This window comes from Gossypium raimondii, chromosome 4 (genome assembly GCF_025698545.1).
Source record: "Gossypium raimondii isolate GPD5lz chromosome 4, ASM2569854v1, whole genome shotgun sequence".
Taxonomy (NCBI): domain Eukaryota; kingdom Viridiplantae; phylum Streptophyta; class Magnoliopsida; order Malvales; family Malvaceae; genus Gossypium; species Gossypium raimondii.
In genome coordinates this window covers 47381825-47402842 of record NC_068568.1, presented here as the reverse complement: position 1 = coordinate 47402842, position 21018 = coordinate 47381825, and the positions used below count along the sequence as shown (strand labels likewise).

Sequence of the window (21018 nt, the reverse complement as noted above, 5' to 3'; positions counted from 1 at the left end):
GTGTCGACATCTATATTAATGCGTTCTTTAAGCCAATGATAAAAGCAGGTGACTTGAGATTAGTAATTTTCTCAAACTCAGTTTGCTGGTATCTCGCAGAATCAGTGTGGACTTTCTTTTTTCCTTTTTTAATCAATACAATATTGGAGGCAAGGATGGGAATAATAATAATATTTGAATGTATGTCATCTAGATGTTTGAGGGGAGTTTTGATTACTACTCAAGTGCCGGCAGTTGTAGAAGGTAATTGTTAGCTTTGCTTTTAAGAGTAAAGTTTGGTGAATGGTTAAGATATGTTAAATTTATGGTTCTACTACATTTGAGGGATTCACTTGCTGTGTAAATATATATATATATTTACCTTTATACGTTTTTTCAATAAAATTTTCTTTTTAAATGATAAAGATATCAAATCCATGTAGTTTATAAATCTAATTGATTTTTTTTTTATCAATTTTTGTGTGCATTTAATTAATTTACAATGCCTTTATGTTATCCAATGTTCTTTTTATGACATGGTTTACTCAAAGCCTGAGTTTTGTGATGCAATGTTGTCATGACTTTGTGGAGCAATGGCAATCAATTTTATTATGTTGAATTGCAGAGCAGATGACTCATGTCATGTCATTGCTAAAAACTGATGGGAGTGAACAACCAAGGAAGTTTTACTCATACATATCTTTTGTAAGTAAAAAGTTCTTATAATTCTTTCTTGAAAGAAGTTGGTGAGTTCCACCAAGTAGATATGGTGTCCTTTACGTACGCAATCTTAGTAGTTAAAAGGCGAAATGGTCGCTATTAGGGGTGACATTTTACATGAGCTAAAACAAGCTAATAGATAATTCCACTACTAGCTTTTACACGTGAAAATAAAAACTGAGACATAAAATCCCAAAATATTGACACAATGACTGGGTTGTCTTAACTCTTGCTTTGAAATTCGTATTCTTTCGTCTGAACTTTTAAGAGCTTAAAAAACCAAAACTTAACTACGACACTCTACTCTTTAAGCAATGGTAATATCCAAAGGATCCCTTTTACACCAAAGAATGTAGCTTTAGTCCATATTGCATCCGAGGGTTAGTTTCTACATCTAAACCTTTTATGGACTCATGTCAAAATTAAAGTATTTTTCTTTTCAGTTTGCAATTGAAAAATAAAAAGTGTTAGTTTCTTGATTTTTACTTTAGATGGAAAAGTATTGCACATACTTCAATTCATAATATATTAAATTTATTTAATATTTTTATAAAAATATGATTAAGATAACCATCATTACATTATATCCATATAAAAATATGTCATGTAAAATCTTATATATGTTATATTGTCATCTCATTGACTAATCACAATATCCTTAATTATGGTTTTAAAGATCATTATGGTAATTAGATTATCAAATCAAACCTGATGAATAGTTTACTAATCAAGTGTATAATTTACAATTATTAATATTTTATTTACAAAATTTACAATCAATCATATACTATTAATTATTCAATAGTTAATAGAATTTCCATAACCGTAGTAATAATTTAGTCCGTTAAAGGCATAATAACAAGAAAATCAGATAATGTCAACGGTGAATTCAGCTGCTGCAATTTCATCGGCCCTTGAACGTCCTAGCTCGCCGATCCCGTCGGGGATTGAACGGGCAATCAAGAAAGTGCGAAACAAGAATTCGGAGGAGTCCCCTCCAAAAGAGCTGTCTATGGAGGACACTGGGAAAGTGTCATTCAAAGAGAAGCTAATGGCAAATGTTCCAGAGATTTTCTTCTCTGGTCGAGTACAAGAAATACTGGATAGGAACATGGAGCAGACGGTGGAGGTGAGGCTGTTGGGACGTTCGATCGGTTACAAAGCCCTATTTAACATAATTCAAATTCTTTGGAAGCCTATGGGTTCGTCCCAAGTTATTGATATCGATAATGACTACTACCTTGTGAAGTTTGTTGTGTACCAGGATTACACCAAAGCTCTAACAGAGGGGCCTTGGGTAGTCTATGGTATCTATCTTACGGTTCAGCCTTGGAGCCGTGACTTCTCTACAAAGGAGAAACACCCTTCAAAAATCGTCGTGTGGATGAGACTACCGGGCCTCCCTTTTCAAGTTCTACAATAAGAAGTTGTTGCGTCTCATAGTAGGGACACTGGGGAAAGTGGTGAAGGTCAATTATAATACAACAGTCGGGAAACGAGGGAAATTTGCGAGGTTTGCCGTGGTGGCGGATTTGATGAAACCATTGAAAGTATTTGTGGAATTGATGGTACCTCATTTTGTGTTGAGTATGAGAGGCTTCCTTCGATTTGCTACAAGTGTGGATGCTATGGCCACGGGCAAGATGAATGCTCGTCAATAGTGAAGGATAGGGTGGAAGAGCGGCCTACTGTGAGTGATTCCCAGTTGACTCCGCCATCGGGTGAGAAAATGGCAGCTGACCGAAACTGCTTTGGCCCTTGGATGCAGGCTCCTGGTCGGAAACAACGGCTGGCTAAACAAGCGACAACAAATAAACTTGGCAAGAACCTCTTAGGCGAAAAATTAGGAACAGGAAATACTCGTTTTGATGCCTTGATGGATCTAAAGGAGCCAAGATTGGAGGAATCTGGTGAGATTTTACGTGAGGAGATTGAGGCATTTAGATATGATTGAAATGGAAAGTTGGCAGTAAGGGAGAATTAAAGCAAGGAAAAAGGGGGAAGTGTCGTGAGAAACAAAGGGGCTGCAAAAATTAACGAGGTGAGGGATTTTAATAATTCAAAAAATGTGGGTCAAATGGAAGCTGGGCCAAGTGGTGCGCATGGGATTGAGAAGTTGGATGGTTGTATGTAGGGCTCCATAAATGGGCCGAATGGTTCAAAGCTGGTGGGCCAAGAAGATATTGCTTTTATTATAATTAAGAAGAAATCAAGTCTTTCAAATAATTGTCATACAGTTGTCGAAATTGAGGAAGAGAATGGAATAAAACAAGCTGGAGGTGGCATGCATGACCCATGCAAAGGCAAAAGTTATTCGAGTTTTAAAAATATGACTATTTCCATGAACGAAATTACCAAAAAAGGGCATAAAGTGAGAAAGAGGTGGAGCATAAATGGCCTTCTAAACCCGTTTTGGCTGAATGGGTGGAATCTCTATTGAAGGAGCTCGACAATGCGAGTAGAGGTCCTGGATTAGAAAATAATTTTGAGGTCCATATGGAAGTGATGGAAATGGAGAACGGTGATGCGGGTATAGATTCAATGAGTGGAAGAAGGGTTGGGGAGGAACCATCGAACCAAATGGTAATAGTTGAACATGGTGGTGTGGATGTCCCCGTAGTTGGTGGGTTATTGGCTAGGCAGTGAGCGGTTCCCTGTAATTATTGCTTTTTATGGATATTAAGATTATCTGTTGGAATTGTCTAGAAGCTAGTAGCTCTAAATTCGGTGTTATTTTAAATATATATATGTTGCAGATACAGAAATCAGATATTCTTATTTTGTTGGAAACAATACTTAGTGGGAATAAAGCCGATGAGGTTATCTAGAAAACAAATTATGGCTTTTCATACAAATTAGAAGCAAAGGGGTTTTTGGGTGGCATTTGAATCTTATGGAAGGATATAATGATGGTTAATGTTGTGGAAGTTAATGCTCAGTTCATTCATTGTCAGTATTTCAGGCAAGGTATGAAGCAAATTTTTTTGTTTATGGTTGTGTATGCTAGTCCTTGCGCATCAAAATGTAAACGTTTGTGGAATCAATTAGCATATTCCTTGACCCCCCAACGAGGTGAACCATGGCTTATGGAGGGTGATTTCAATGCTATTGTGCCCAGCGAATAAAGGAAAGGTGGCGCAGGGTCGCGTTTGGGTGTTGATCTCTTATTTCGGGATTTCATGTTTAACCACAATTTTGCTGATATGGGGTATAAAAGACCATCTTTCACCTGGAATAGGCGCTCATTTTTTTAGCATCTGGACCGATTTATTTATAATAAAGATTGCTTGGTATCCTTTCTTGAATCCTTGGTGGCCCATTCACAACGTATAGGGTCGGATCACGGGCCAATTTGTATATCTACTAGGCTTCAGGCAGTTCCCAAGTTGACTAAGCCTTTTTGGTTCCTTGTGGCATGACCTGATCATGCACAGTTCGACTCGGTTCTAAATGGATCCTAGTCTTTGGGAGATGGTGTGGCGACTAATTTTGAGAATTTCTGTTATAAAGTCAAGGAGTGGAACATAACTCTTTTGGCCATATTCAGAATAAGAAGAGTGTGTTTCTGGCCAGGTTGAAGGGGATTGAGGAGAGGCTTGACAGACACTCGTCTAATTTCCTTAGTAGCCTAGAGAAGGAACTTAAAATCGAGCTAGAGGATATCCTTTCCTAAGAAATGTCTCTGGCAATAATGATGCGAGTGTAAATAAGATTGCGAGGGAGACCGTAATACAATTTTTTTTCATGCTAGCACTATTCTAAAAAGGATGACTAATTTAATTACCATGCTAAAGCTTAGCGATGACAGCTAGTGTGATAACCCGGAGGTGTTTCAAAAAATGGCTGTTGAAATCTACAAAGTCCTCTTCTCTAAGGAAAGGCATCAGGACATGACATCGATGGAACAAGGTTTATTTTACAAGATAACTGAGGCTAAGTTCAACTCTTTGCAGGATAGTATCACGTCAGAGGAAATTAATAAGGTTGTATTTGACATGGACCTTTTGAAAGCTCCTAGATTTGATGGGATACACACAATCTTTTATCAAAAGAAATGGGATGTGGTTGGTCAGAGGGTTTGTGACTTTGTGAAGAATATCTAGAGTGGGGAAAATCTTAAAGGCTGGCTTAATCGTACTTTGCTCGTGTTGATTCCTAAGGTGGAGAATCCTGAGAGCTTCTTCCAATTTTGGCCTATCAGCCTTTGTACGATTTTTTACAAGATTGTGACAAACACCATTGTTAATAGATTGAAATCGTTGATGTAGAAGTGGGTGCTTTCGAACCAATCAAGCTTTGTACCTGGACGAAGTATAACATACAATATTATTGTTGCTCAAGAGATTATTCATTTAATGCGTAGTAAAGTTGGAAAGAAAGGGTAGATGGCGGTGAAGATCGATCTGGAAAAAGCATATGACAGTCTAGATTGGATTTTATTGCAGAAACATTAAATGATATTAGTATTCTAGGTAAACTCCAACACCTCATTATGCATTGTATTAGTTCTTCGACAATGCAAGTTTTATGGAATAGGAATCTTTCTGAAGTATTTACTCCATCTAGAGGTATAAGACAAGGTGACCCAATTTCACCTTATATCTTTGTTCTCTGTATGGAGCAATTGGCTTAGATTATCAATTTGGAAGTTCTTAGCAGGGGGTGGAAGCCTATAAAACTCTCTAAGGATGGTCTTAGTATCTCTTACCTATTTTTTGCAGATGACTTGGTGTTGTTTTGTGAGGCATCTGTCGACCAGATGGAGACAATAAATAGGGTGCTTGGAAGATTTTGTGTAGTCCTAGGTATTGAGTTAATGCACAGAAAACTCGAATCATTTTCTCAAAGAATGTCACCCATGAATTGAAGGTAAATATTAGTTGTGGACTTGGCTTTTCTCATGTGGATAATCTGGGGAAATTCCTTAGAGTTCCACTATTGCATCAAAGAGTCACAAGGGATACCTTTCAATATATAGTTGAGAATATGAGGAAAAAATTAGCAAGATGAAAGTCTAAATTGCTATCTTTTGCTGGTAGAATCACACTAGCTAAGGCAGTTTTGGCCCCCATTCTTATATGTTATGTAGTAGACGGTGGTTCTGAAGGAGTGTGTTATGAGATGAAGAAGATTATACGTAATTTTGTATGGGGGACCACGGAGGAGAAAAATGGATACATCTGGTCAAATGGGGCAATCTGTGCAAAGGTATGAAGAATGGAGGCCTTGGTTTTTAAGAAGTTTGACAGTACTAATAATGCTTTCCTCATGAAGATTGGGTTTGTAACAGTCCATTTTCAGTGAAATCGGAACAGTGGTTTCGAGACCACAAATTCAATGTTGAAAAATTTATTTTAATATTATTTTAATATACACAGCATGATAAAATTATGGTATAAAAATTTCGTTAAGAAATTTTAACGTTTACATGTTCAATTTGATGAAAAGGACTAAATCGCGTAAAGTGCGAAAGTTGTGTTCTATTAGCTAAAGGTGTTAAATAGCTATAAAAATTCAAATTGATGGTCTTTATGTGGTAATTAGACCATTAAAGATGATAGTGGATTAGCATGGCTTGGCAATTTTGTTACTTTTAAAGTTAGGTAAGGTTAAAATGGTAATTAAGTAATAAATGAATAAATTAAATAAAACACAAATGGTCATCTCTTTCATACATGCATGAACTGGAATTTACAGAAAAGAATGGCTATTTGAGAGCTTGAAATTTTTGCAAAGAAAATCCCTTGCATGTAAGTGATATCTTGTCCCGTTTTTGTTGATTTTTATGTTTTCGGAATCGTTGTAGCTTAACCTAGCTAACTAGAGGGCTAATTTGCAAAATGGTTGGAAGTTTAGGGTTTTACCATGAGAGAATTTTAGTTGTTTGTGAAGTTTAATGGAAGAAAATGAATCTTTGTTGAGAATTAAATAACTTTTGTTAAGTGATTTTTAATGAAATTGCCAATTAGGGGTTAAATTGAGAAATGTGTAAATTGTGTGATAAATGTGTGAAATTGTGGAATTTATGGGATATTCGGCTAGGCTTGGGTGTGTTGAAATTACATGAATTTCATTTTACGAGCCTAGGGACTAAATTGTAAAGAAGTCAAAAATATAGGGGCAAAATGGTAATTTTTCATAACATGATTTTTGGATTGAATTGTATAGAATGAGGTTTAAATTAGTTAAATTTTATTATATAGATCAAGAAAAGCAACATTCGGAATTAAATCGAGGAAAAGACAAAGTAGTAGATTAACTGATCGTTTTATCTCCGTACGAGTTTGAGGTAAGTTTGTGTAATTAAATTGCGTATTTATATGATTTAATTGAAATACATATATGTGGATTGTGTAATTACTATGTATAATTATCGAGCGCATAACCGACGACGTACGAAGAATATCGATCCCCGTTTGAACCTTAGGAATTCGTAGGATACAAATGACATGTTATTAGGGTTACCGATACTTAGCTCGGAAGAGCTTACCGTTATTCAGCTCAGAGGAGCTTACCGTTTATAGCTCGTATGAGCATACATGTACAGGAATTGACATATTAAGTTTAGTACACCTCGTGTGCGCGTATCTAACGATATTCTAAGTGGTTCAACGGGTACAATTCTATTACGAGTTTATTTAAGTTCGATACGAAATTGTACAGGTATTTACATGGAAATGGTTTATATATGATATATGGATACACGGTATAGATGTTACATGTACATAGAATTTAAATAATTGATGAATTCATACATGATTCTCGATTTTTATATGAATACATGGCTAACTTGGTTAATGATTTTGTGTTAGGCTTTGGCCAAATTGAATTGTGTTATGCTTTGAGTTACTTACCTAAATTGTGGTTGAATGGTAAGTTGTATTTTTAGTTATACGAACTTACTAAGCTTAATTGCTTACTCTGTTTATTTTTCCATGTTTTATAGTGTTTCAGAAGCTCGTTCGGATTAGAAGTTGTCGGAGATCTCATCACACTATCAAACGCTATTTTGGTACTTTTGAATTTATATTTTGGTTAAATGTAATGAATAGGTCATTTTGGCTAATGGTAGCCTATATGTTTTGTTGTGTTTTAGCCATTTGTATTGGCTTGTATTATGGACATACTTTTTTATATGTAAATATGTAAATAGACCTATGGTATGTGTTGAATGATTTCCATGTGAATGTCTTGGTTGTGAATTGGTATTTTGGGTACCAAATAGTTGAGATTTATAAGTGGCATACATGTTAAGTTTTAGGCACAAAGATGCAAATATGTGTTTGACCATTTAGGTAGATTTTGGTGACATATTTGGCATGAGTTTAAATGGTTAATTGAGATAGCTATAAGTATCATGGTTGTATGTGATGTTATAACATGTTATAAGTTTGACATTGGTTGGTTTTGAATGCCTATATATGTCATGGTTATATATAAATTATTGTGTTTAGGTTGGTATCAATTTGGGTGAGAAATATGGATTGGAAAATGACCTATTTTTGTCCACACAGGCAGAGACACGGGCGTGTGCCTCGACCATGTGTGACACACGGCCATGTGTCCCCTGTAACTTCTAAAGAAAACAAGTCAGCAGCTTCACACGGCCTAGCACACGGGTATGTGGCTTGGTAGTGTGGCACAAGTCAGTATACCCTCTAGTTTTCACAAGGCCTAGCACACGGCCTGGCACACGAGCGTGTGAGGCTATTTCGAAGGGTACACGGCCTGGAACACGGGTGTGTGGTCTAGTCATGTAACCCACGTCAGTATGCTCACTAGTTTGGACACGAGCAAGGACACGGACGTGTGGCCGCATTTAAATGCCCACACAGCCTGAGACACTGGCAAGTCTCTTGGCCGTGTGAGACGCACAGCGTAGCCATACGGGCGTGTGTCCCCTGCACCTTTGAAAATTTTCCATGTTTTCTAAAAAATTTCTTAAGTGCTCGGCTTAGTCCCGAACTATTTTTAATGTCTATTTGGGGCCTCGATGGCTCGTATTAGGAACTATATGAATGAATTTGAATGGTTTTTTATTTGAATGAGTAATGAATATGAAATATATAATTGTTTGGTTTATAAGTTCGGTAATGCTTCATAACCCTGTTCTGGATTCGGATACGGTTTAAGGGTGTTACAGGGTTTAATCTTATAAGCAAACCCGATCAACTTTAGGTTCAGATTCTCAAAGCTAAGTATAAATGGAAGGGTAGATTACCTTCTACTTTATATATTGTCTTGAGACACATCAAGTATGTCTTAAGACAATTACACAATTGTCTCAAGACAAGGCTCCCTTGAAGTAAACTTTAGCTTCAATATTTTCTTGTCTTGAGACAAATAAGCTTTTTTTCTCTCAAGACAGGATTCCCCTATAACATAACCTTAGCTTTGATGTCGGTGTGTCACAAGACAAACGGGCTTATGTCTTGAGACATGGTCTGTGTCTCAAGACAAAACCCAATTTGTCTCAAGACAATGCTTCCCTTGAATAATTTTACATTCAAAGTTCATATGTCTCGAGACATATGGCCTTGTGTCTTGAGACACTACTATGGAAACTTGAAAATAAGGTTTAGAAACATTTTAAAGGATTTGGGGGTCTCAAAAATTTTTGCAGAATAATTAAGTCATTTAGAAACTTTATTTTTGAGTTTGTAACACTTAAAAATATATTTGAATGTGATCAAAGTAATTTGTGCAAATTTTATTAATGGAATTTAGAATTAAATTTGGTATGTTAAAATATTTGAAAATCAAAGCTAAAATATGATATAGTATTAAAATTTTACTTAAACTCGTTAAATTGTTAATTATTCTCATAATGTTAATATATATTATTCTATGAAATTGTCATAACAATATATATTTTATTGATTTGATAGATTATAGTATACACAATATAATATTACACGTTATAGTATCAATAGTTAATATTCTAAAAAATCAATAGTTACATGTAGCTTAGTATATTACAATAAATGTATGTAACTATTAATGCATAAAATATTATTAAAATTTAATATATTAATAAATATTACTTTTATTATATTAGATTCCAAATTGGTTTTTAACTTTTAGAAATTGTATTTGGGTATTGGATTTTTTTTTATTTTGAACTTGTTATATGGTATATAATTGGGCTTGAACCCTCATCAAGTCCCTCGTTCCAAAAATCCTGCAAAACAAAGGCCAGATTCTGATAAGTTCAGATGAACTTAGTGAGTCTCTACATTACTCAAAAGTAAACCCCATCTTCCAAGGGTTAAATAGAAAAAAAACTAAAATACAAGTAACTCCATGCTTGTGCAAGTAGAGTCTCTTAAACCCATTGTAATGGCATCTGATTTATTCCTAATCCTATCTTGTCACACCCCAAGTCTGGCGAACCTAAGATTTTGGTGTACAGTGACAAAATAGTTTGTTAGGCGAAGTGTAATCCGCCCATATGTTTCTTTTAACGCATAGGTGTGGGCATATTGTAACTGCCATATAAGTAAGTGAAGATTTTATTTTAGGATATTCTATTATTTAAAGGAAAAGATAGTGTTAAGCAAAAACGGGAAAGTATGATATGAATTATCGCCAAAGGTATAGTACACCTTGTTTGTCTAAAGTACTCTGCTAGTTAGGTTGTAAAGTAACTTATTAGGAACCAACTGGATAGACTAGTCTGATATTTATAATGTGGGATAAGATAAAATGACTTTAAAGATAGGTAGAAGTTTGTAAAATGATGAATGATGTTTTAATTGAAATGATTCATTTTGTATAAGCCAGTTAAGGTTAGTTGATTGTATTCTATATGCATACGGATATTGAATGGTGCTTAAATAGTATTGTTTGATATCTTGTGAATGTTTGATTTGGAGTGCCAATTGTGGCACATTGGTTAGACATTTAGGATAGATGGTTTTAAGTGTTGTTTTTGGCATATTGTAGTGAATTGAATTAGTTTTATACATGATAAATGCTACCTATATGTGTATATGAAATAAGTTAGGTTTGCGCATGGAATGGACTTTTCAACTTGTGATTTTTGACCTTTCTGACATAAGTATCGATAGAATGGACCAAAGAATCAATACAAGACTAATTGAACAATCTCAAGAATACATATTTGGTATCGATAATTTTTTTTAGTATCGGTATTTTTTAATTTATATCGATACCTTGAAAATAATATTGATACTTTGAATTGGCAGAATACCGAAATGATATCGATATATATTTTCGTATCGATACTCATTATAAAATATCGATACCTATTTACTTGGTATCGATACTTATCCAAAGCTTTAAAGTTTTATAATTTAGTCCATAACTTCAAACTCTATCTAAATTTTAAAAGGTTTAAAGCTCGTTTTAACTTCTTTAAAATATGCATAGCATGTTTTTAGTTATGTATAACATTATTAATAAATATATGGAATGTTTTATTCTGTTATAACGTGTACTGCCCTATTTTGTTTGGTAACATCTGGTAACCTTATTCCGGTGAGGGGTGTTACAGAACCCTTAGAAAGGTTTCTGGGAATCCTTGACTTTACTTTCTTAATCTTACATACACAGAAGGACTAAGGGCCTTACAAGTTTCTCGGGTTTTCTACTTTTCCAAGCAATTCTTCATGACCATCACTCCATGTAAAACTTCTCATATCCATCACTTCCTTAGAGCAACTAAGGAAAAAGATGAATGAGAGGAGAAAATTAAACAAAATTAAGAAGAAGCCCCCTCAGGAAGTCATTTTTTGCTATTTATAGCCCTTCCCGTACAACCTCCAACTGTATAAAATCCATTCTTTGACAATCCTTATGTTCCCCACTAAAGAGTCAAGTGGTTTAAATCCAACCAAATCGGTCTTGGATTTCCACCAAATCCTAAATTGATTATTTTCTCCTCCTGACTTTCCAGTAGAGGTCACCAAATTATGTCTTGTCTCAATTTAATCCCTCAATTATTTCTAAATTTCCGAACTTAATGGAAATCGGGTGTGACAAAGTTATTCAATTGTCAATATAGTAATATAATAAACAATAAAAAATATTTTTACACAATTTAAAACTTTTTTCAAACTCGTACTTAAATATATTATATTTTCATATTTTCAATACAACATTTATGCATATCATATAATAAAATTAATTATGTTTATAAAATTCATTTTCATATTGGTAGAGTTGTGTGACCCGAATCTCATTTGATTTGGCCTAAAAAGTTTGAGGTGCAACTCAGTTGTTAAAGAAATAAAATCAAGAGGCAAAATTGGGGATCTGTGGGGCGAGGGGGGCGGAGCCACAACGGTACGGACCTTGCCACACAAGTTGAGAGTATGTATAGGACTATACTTCTTCTATTAGACGTTGATTATAAAAGGGTTGTTTAAACCTTTATAAATTGCGCATAGCCGCAAAGCTTTTGTATTATTGTTTTTCAACATTAGTAAATTTCTCCTCCTCTGCCTATGGTTTTTCCCAATAAGGGTTTTCCACGTAAAATTTGCGTGTTCTCAATTTTCTTTCTTATTGCTTTGATATCATTCCTACTGTCAATATCAATGTATAGTATAACACATATTATATAATCATCCATTTTACATATAAGAAGCACTTTAATTTTTTTTGGTATTAAATATCTCTATCAAGATAGTTAGTACCATATTGACGACGTATCATCTTTGTCATGATATTAATATCTAATGGTATTTGTGTGTTTTAATATACTATTTCGAGTTTCTCAATGTTTTTATTTTCACATATATGTATATATTTATAGTCTAACTTTTGGTTTCTTCATAAATTTTATATAATATATACAAGCAAATATATCTCAATTATTAATTCTTAGTCTTTTAATAAATTACATTAATGTAAATATATTTATATGCAAATATAAGTTTTATAATTATTAATCACATTGAAAATTAAATTATTTATAACTTAAAATTTTAAAAATTACTTGAATCCATCATCAGACCAATTAAAACCATCCAAATAAAAAAAACTATATTTGAAAGGCTCTAAACCGAAAAAATCTGAAAAAATCGAAACACAAACTAATTCCAATCCTAAAAATTTTGAATCCTAGTTTATTTGAATCCAAAAGTCTTAATCAGGGTCAGTTGAGTAATTTTTCGTTGTGTCTCATTAAATAAGACAATTGAATATTTATATACATGATTACTATTTATAGAATTGACGTTCTTAGTAGACTTTATACATGTAGGACACGTATACTGTTCTGGGCTGTTTGCTGGACTTCGTGACCCCCACATGCGAACTCCTTGAGTATATGTGAGCTAAGACCGCGAGCTCTCCTTGCGAGCACCCCATAACATGTGCAAGCTGAAATCGTGAGCTCCTATTATGAGCACCTCGTAGCATGTGCAAGTTGCGACAACAAACTCCTAGTACCGTCTTCTCACTGTAACACTTGCGTATATTCACTCGTTAAGGTTTAACCGAATCGCAAATAAACGACCCAATATATAGTTATCGAATTGATGATCATGACAGAGTCCATTCGAATCGGCCCGATTGCAACCTCTCATTGCAGTTGCGTCTTTGTTTATTCTTGTATGAATAATAAATAGACTAAACACCACAAAATTATGGATGGATAGGGAAAGCGCAACCCGAAAAAGTAAATTTAAAAAAAAAAAAGAGAGCACAGATCCCTAAATCAATCATGCTTCTCAAATTAAGATTGGATAAAGCGACCAACTTGTCTTTGCACATTCCTAGCCTCGCCTGTTATGTTTTTTGTCAGTTGCGGAAATTGGGTTCCACTCATACACCAAACTATACATCACTCATCAAATCAATTTATTTATCACATCTAACCATAGAAGAAAAATAATCATCATATTTGATGGAATTACCATATAAAAAAAAGTTCTGTAAATTCTCAAACACAAATAAAAAAGTTTAGGTGAGTAAAAACTACAATTTAGAATGATAGGATGAGTAATCATATAAAAATATTATAAATTCTAATGGACGTAAATGAGCTGCCGACTGTCCAATTTCTTGGATCTTGCGGCTTTGGATTAAAGCTTAAATCCCATATATGTATGTATGAAAAAGAACAGGGAATGTTGGTTTAATTATTTGGTAGATAATTTTCACTGCAGGTGCTGTGAGTATGCCTCCTAGCTAGGCGTATGATTGATGTTTTGGACAAACTTCGTATCAAACCTCTACATATACCTGTAAATATGGAATTTCAGAGACAATACTACAACCATATATCTATTATTGCCTTTCTTTCTTTCTTTCTTTCTTTCCTAGTGATTAATTATACCAAAACTAATGCAAACTATGAATGGTGTAGGAAGCTCTGAAGAACGCTCCTTGGAACAGGGACTTGAACCTTCCCTTTCTTGCAGTTCCTCCGTCCAACACAAAGCCAAACTCAGAGCAGATGAGGACACTGAGATTAGCATTTTCGATGCCCAGAGATACTTCAACGAAACCAACAGCGATATTAGAGTGTGCAAGAGGGTTTCCCCGCTTAACATGCCCAACCTGGAATTAGATCCTATTTCATCAGCGCCCCAGCGTGATGTTTCCTCCACCTCTTGTGCCGACGGCTATGGCTATGGCTATGGCATGACCTACCGAGTTCGTTCTTTCCATGCAACTCCAACGGCTTCATCAGAGGCTAGCTGGAATAGCCAGACTGGTCTTTTGTCGAATCCTCCTGGCGCCATTGCGGTGTCTATGACCATGAAAAATCCTACCACTGATCACAAGAGAAAAGGGTGTGGTAAATTGAAATGGCTTTGGGGCCGAAGCTGTCCCTGCTCCGGCAACAAATCCGTTCAAGTTGAGCCCAAAACACCCTTGGGCATGAATCAGAAAAGTTCAAGCGTTGCCGACGGAGATAATAAACGGGAAGAGAGATTATTAGCCTCTAATCCTCACAGGATGTCAGCAGAGAATCAATTTGATTCCAGCTTAGGGCGACAGCGTGTGGTAGCTTCGGTTTCAGCATCAGCAAGACCAAGGCCCCCGATGATAAGTGATGGCTACTCCGGGACAGCTGTAGCTGGTTTCACCTTTCCAATACTTAATCAACAACCAACATCATCCCGTCGTAAAATGGCAGTGCCGCTAAATAGAAATCATAACTCCCTTAATGATGGTGGTGAGGATCCACCTCGAGACTCGTTGGAGGTGTTCCGACCTTCTGACCAATCATCATCTATATCTGTTCCAAAGAAACTGGTGTCCATAACTGACGATGATGTTGGCAGTGATACCAGCTCAGACTTGTTCGAAATCGAGAGCTTTTCCACGACCACCCAGGGCCAGACCACGTCAAATCCACTGTACCATCGTCGAGATTCGATGGAAGAGGCCTCCAGCTTTAATATAAGAAGATCGATAGTATTAGCAGCAGCAGCTTCGCCGATGATGTCGGAGTGTTACGAGCCGAGCGAGGCAAGCATAGATTGGAGCGTGACGACGGCAGAAGGGTGTGGTGAAGCGGAGGAGAACATCACAGCGGTTGGCAAAGGGGGGAAGAAGAAATCAGGGAATGGGGGGTTGTTGAGCTGTCGATGCGAGAAGGCGGTGAGCGTGGGGCCTAATCCCGTCAAGTACGTGCCCCCTCAGAGACAGGCAGGTACTACAATCAACCATGTGGGCTGCGCAACGTGAACAAGCCACCGTTTGCCCCTCTGTTTTTTTTTTTTTTCTTTTATTTTGAGTGTTCTCTGAGTTTTGACACTAGTAGACTTGTCATAAAATTTACCCATCGTTCGGTTGTTTTGCATTTTTCCCATATTTTATACCGTTTCAATTTAATATAATAAATTAATTTATTATTTACACACAATTATTAATAAAGAAAAAATTTTGAAAGGTAAGTTCATTAATTTATTCAATGTATGGAATTATACAATTCAAATAAAATAATAATAAATACTCATTGTAGATGATGAAGAATAAGCTCCTTCAACATAACAAAGGCTTTAGCTTTAATATCAATAGAACATCATAACATGTTGACAATTGGCTTCATCACAACTCAAGCACGACATATCTGGAGTGATTGCAAGCACTTAATACGATAAGAAAATCAACCCCAAATGGTCCAAAGCAGCGAGCAAAAATCGACAAAAGAATCAAGTATTCACTAAACTAGAGAGGACGACAACAAAACTATCCATAAAATCACTTGTAAAACTAAGGTTACATGCATAAACAAGACTAAAAACGTGCTACAAGAGCTGACAAAAACTTCTAAAACTGAAAACTTATTAAACAATGGAAAAACAAACAAAAAAATATAAAACTTAAGACAACATGGGTCCAAATTAACTCGTAAAATCATTTATTATTTGGAAATACTCTCAAAACAGAAATATATTAAGAAGTTGATGAAGAGCCATCCACTTTCCAAAAAACTTTACTGGTGGCCGGTAGAGGTTTAGCGAACAACAAACATTGTCATTTGTCCATCACAACTTATGAAGATAACAAAGATACCCACAGAATAAATCTGCAAACTGAAAAGAAAGAAGACACGTGGAGTGGATAAGAAGAAGTTAAAGAAATTTTTAACTTATTATAGATTTCAAAACACCAGTTGTTACCTTTTCTCAAACAAAAAACAAATCAAGCTCTACATGCTTAAACTTAGAGTGCAGACTGGATTTGCTACAATTGCCATGGCACTTGAATTATCACACCACACCACAACTTTTCCAGCAACTTTAACTTGTAGTTTAGACAACAAGGATTCAAGCCAGGTAACTTCAGCAGCAGCATGAGCAAGGCTTTTGTATTTAGCCTCTGTAGTGGATCGTGACACCACATGTTGCTTCCTAAAGCCCCAAGAAACAGGATTGGATCCTAGAAAGAGACAAAACCCAATACTGGACCTCCTATCATCTAGATCAGTTCCCCAATTAGCATTTGAATAGCCAACAAGAGATAAACAAGATGCAGTAGTGAAAGAGATCCCATAAACCAAAGTGGCTTGAAAATATCTCAGGATGCGTTTAATTGATTTAAAGTGTTGATCAAGAGGCTTGTGCATAAATTGGCACACCTTATTAACAACAAATGCAATCTCAGGCTTGGTGATCACTATGTATTGGAGGGCTCCCACTATACTATTGTATTTTGACTTATTTTCATAGAACTTTCAATATGTGCAAACAAATTGCACTAGGTAACCATGGGAGTGGGAGTGCCCTTGGCCTGATCCATATGGCTCCTTCTTAGCAAGTCTGTGATATGTTTTCTTTGATTGAGAAACAAGACAATAGATGTAAATGACACTTCTAACCTTAAAAAATAGCTCAACTTCCCTAGATCATTCACAGAAAACTTGGAGCGCAAAGACTAAACAAATGCATCTACATTTGATTGCTTATTACCAGTGGCAATTATGTCATCTACATAGACTATAACACACAACACCATGTCTCATGACCTCTTGATGAAGAGAGAAGTATCTGATTTAGACAAAACAGCTCCTGTAGCAACTAAATATTCTTTTAACTTGTGGAACTAAGCTCGAGGAGCCTATTTGAGGCCATAAACTGCCTTTTTTGACTTGCACACCAATGGTTTGTCTCCTTTTGTTGCTTAAACCAGGCGGTTGAATTATATAGATCTCTTCTAAGAGATAACCATTCATGAAAACATTGTTGATGTCAACCTGCTTCAATTGCCAACCAAAAGCCACAGCTAATGTCAAAACTACTCGAATTGTTGTTGGCTTAACCACTAGACTAAAAGTTTCTTAAAAGTTAATGCTAGCTTATTGCATGTAAGCTTTGACTACCAATAGACCCTTGTAATGTGCTACAAAGCCATCAACATATCATTTAAGCTTGAAAATCCACTTACAGCCCACACCTCTCCTATTAGCAGGTAAGGGTACCAGTTCCCATGTCTTATTTCTAATAAAGGCATGATACTCTTGTTGAGAAACTTTGGTCCACTCAACAATAGTGAAGGCTTCTTCAATAGTCAATGGCTTGTGCTTATCAAGTTTAGCTGAAAAGACCTTAGGCTTGTAAATTCCATTCTTGGAACGAGTCTGCATAGGGTGAATGTTGGAGCATAGAGGCAAACATAGGGAACTGGTTTATGGTTCCTCAACAAGAACACTAAGAAGAGTGGGTGCACTAAGGGAACTAGGAGCAACAACAAGAATAGAAGAAGACTTGGATGATGGGAAACTATCTGCTGAAGTTGAAAGACCAGCAACGTCTCGCCCAATAGGTATAGCAAAGGGGCACAGGTCTCTTTCACTCAACAATGAATTTGAAGGATTCCCCGAATTTCAATTCCACCAAAATATACTTCTTTCAATTCAAGGACAATTTACCCAACCCTTTGGAAATGACCTGTTTTATTTTCGATGCCTCCTAATGACCTGTTCTATTTTCGATGCCCCCTCGTCTAGGCAACATAAAAGAGTCCCAAGCAGATGGGATCTTCTTTTTCTTTTAAATAATACATGTATTGAAACAAAGATACGTTAGGCCATATACCCCAATGTCCGCATAATATGATAAACCCTATGGTTAGCCACCAAGAAATGCCAATCAAATATCCAAGCACCATGCTGTAGTGCTTAGGAGCTCTTAGATGAAGGAATGCATAGAAAGATGAAAGCTCACTTCCAGCACATACAATGGGAAATAAAACCCATGCTTGCCGCCACTATAATTTGGCCCATACACAGCACTGAAATGGTGTGTCCCGCTTGGAACACTAAATTCATATTTAGGGTGGTTCTGAAGGAGACACATGCACCTCAGTACCCTCCATGTTTTCTGCTCCATGGCAGTACATTTGTACACACCGCTAACAACTACTTCATCTACCACCCTTTCATCTTTTGGATTTCTCCCTTTCAAAATTAACGTCACGGCAATGGGTTTATCCTTTACGACGTCGGACCTATCCCCTGACGACTAATCCCTAGCAAGTTTCTCTGCCTTTGGTGTCCACAATCTCTGCTTTCTAGCCATTTTTTGATTTTTTCGATAGTAACAACGCAAAAAGGAAAAACGTGTCTACAGAAATTATGATAAATAAAATAGGAAAGCCCCTAACTCTAACAACTAAAGAAGAACTTCAGATGAACAAGAAGGCACAGAATAATCTTGAAAACCAAAGGGATAAAAATTGGCTTCAAGGATAACCAAGGCCAACATTTATAAAATTTTCCTTAAAGTCCCTTACAAACGCACCGTTTTAAGCTCAAAGGCCATGAGCAATAACATTCGACCACGTACACTGTGTCAGATGCCCTTCATCATTGTCACTACTCTCTAGACACAATTAAATCCAACTTTGCATTTATGGTAGACCTTCCAGAAGAAATAGGACAACCCTTCATCTTTCTCGGTGAAAGTAACGTTTTGCCCTCCCAAGACATTTGAGGAAAAGAGTGTCTCACGAAAGGCCACTTTGTAACCTACCCTTTGACTTGGAAATTACTGTTATACCTCTCCCCAACATATACACATGTCAGTAGAATATATGGCTTTGACCTTCCTTTTGACTCTATCGGGAGTTACAACTTACTTGGCCATCTGTCGCGGCTAAAGATGTACCGACCTTCCTCTTTCATAGTCGCCTGCTTGGAAACTCTTCCCAGCCAACTCCTCTGCTTCTAGAAATAGGGCATGCACTGTCTTTTAGGCATGAACAATCAGCCTGTCCTTTATTCCATTTTTGATTCTCCGCCTCTTAAGATGAACACACCTCCTTCACACCACCAGATACTCCTCCTTACCTCCTCCCTTGTTATACATTGTATCAACAATAATAAACAATGAAATACTAATAGAAAACAAAAATATATATAATTGTATATCTTAATTATTCTATTTATATATATTTGTTACTAAAGTTATATATAATTGTATATTTGTTATTCAATCTTGTGAGTTCTTTATCAGAGTTTATATCAACCAATTAGAGAGTGGATGAACCGATCTACCAAAGAATCCTAATGTGCACTAGGATGCCAAAAATTGACGAGACACCAATTGATTCGTGTTGCACCGAGGAAGAATTGGGCACACGTTTAAATCCTACTAACACAAGAAACAAGAAGGTGTTAGATATTGTAAAGGGAGAATAAAAAGCAAACAAATGAAAACCTACAGCTAAGAATTAATAAAAATTGTTGAAAACAGAAAACCCGAAAAACTGCGGAGTAACTTGACAACTTCGTTCGAGGTGTTCCCGATCTCAAAAAATCACAAAATTAAATCTGGAATGTCTTCAAATATTGAATTTTAATCTGGAAAATTTGGGCACCAAATTCAACCCGCTGAATATTTTTTAATTTTTATTGATTTCGTCTTTTTTCAATTTTTGACTTTTCGACTTATTTTTTGCGGAAATATTTTGTATATTCAATAACAGTGCCACAAATATGTATGTAAAATTTCAGATCAATCAGAAAACGTTTACCCACTCAAATGAATTTTTTTCGAAAATTTTTCTAGGTAAAACTGCTGTTTGTAATTTAAAAAATAGAGATCAGTTTAGAAATCAACCAAGAACACCCAAAACGCCCAAAATCTGATACCAAATGATACGGGGTTGCGCGCGGACCAAGATCGAGTTGCCAAGTCACGAGAAATTCCTACGAAAACCCTAAACAATTAGATCTGAAACGAAACAGAAAATTAAAAGATTAGATTTTTGAATTTTCAGATCTGAAATAAAATCCCCAAAACAGTAAAGAATCAAATTGAGAATAGAAATAAGTGTTAATAAGGAATCTTGAAACCCTAGAGGAGATTGCGATTCTGCCCAATTGAACACCAAGATAGTTTTCCCAAATTTCGACAACTGATTTCACCCAAAAGAGTATGGAAGAGCCCTAGAAATTGGGGATTTTTTTTGGGCTGATTCCTTAAGATAGAAAAAGGCTGAAAACACAATAAAAAATAGAAAATAAATTAGATAAAGATTTAGCACAAGCAGAAATAAAGAAAGAATTGACAGTAAGAAATTAAAAGATAAGTCCTAAGAAGTCTTGAAATCCCGAAAGATCTCACAACTCCCTTCAAACGGCTCTAATCTCCCCTCCAAAGAATATCAATGGCAAGAAGAAGGTTGAAGATGGCTCCCACAATCAAAAAGATTGCTAAAACAACTTCTAAAGAAAACTCAAGAGAAAATTCTTGGAGAACTCAAAGAGAATTTTCACTCAAATCAAATCTGAAATTTTCAATGTAATTGTAATGTAATGTAGGGTGGTGGCCAAGCCATATAAATAGGCCTTTCAAATGTTTTCCTAATTTAATTAGAACACTAAAACTAAAA

The 21018-nt window shown here is 35.8% G+C and overlaps 1 protein-coding gene across 2 annotated transcripts; it reads left to right on the top strand.

The window, feature by feature from the left end:
• Positions 1–13687: 13687 nt before the first annotated feature.
• On the top strand, positions 13688–15570 carry LOC105780749 (protein PHYTOCHROME KINASE SUBSTRATE 4). 2 transcript variants are annotated; one of them, XM_052629757.1, is made up of 2 exons: positions 13689–13913; positions 14036–15570. In XM_052629757.1, the coding sequence occupies exon 2, from the start codon at positions 14221–14223 to the stop codon at positions 15364–15366; it is 1146 nt and encodes a 381-aa protein (XP_052485717.1). In that variant the 5' UTR covers positions 13689–13913; positions 14036–14220; the 3' UTR covers positions 15367–15570. The 2 variants fall into 2 exon arrangements, with proteins under 2 accessions (XP_012460694.1, XP_052485717.1); XM_012605240.2 differs by having other exon boundaries at positions 13688–15570.
• Positions 15571–21018: the final 5448 nt, after the last annotated feature.

What these genes read in the sequence shown, in the direction of transcription:
- LOC105780749 (XM_012605240.2), top strand. Translation starts at nt 14,014, where the DNA reads ATGCAAACTATGAATGGTGTAGGAAGCTCTGAAGAACGCTCCTTGGAA.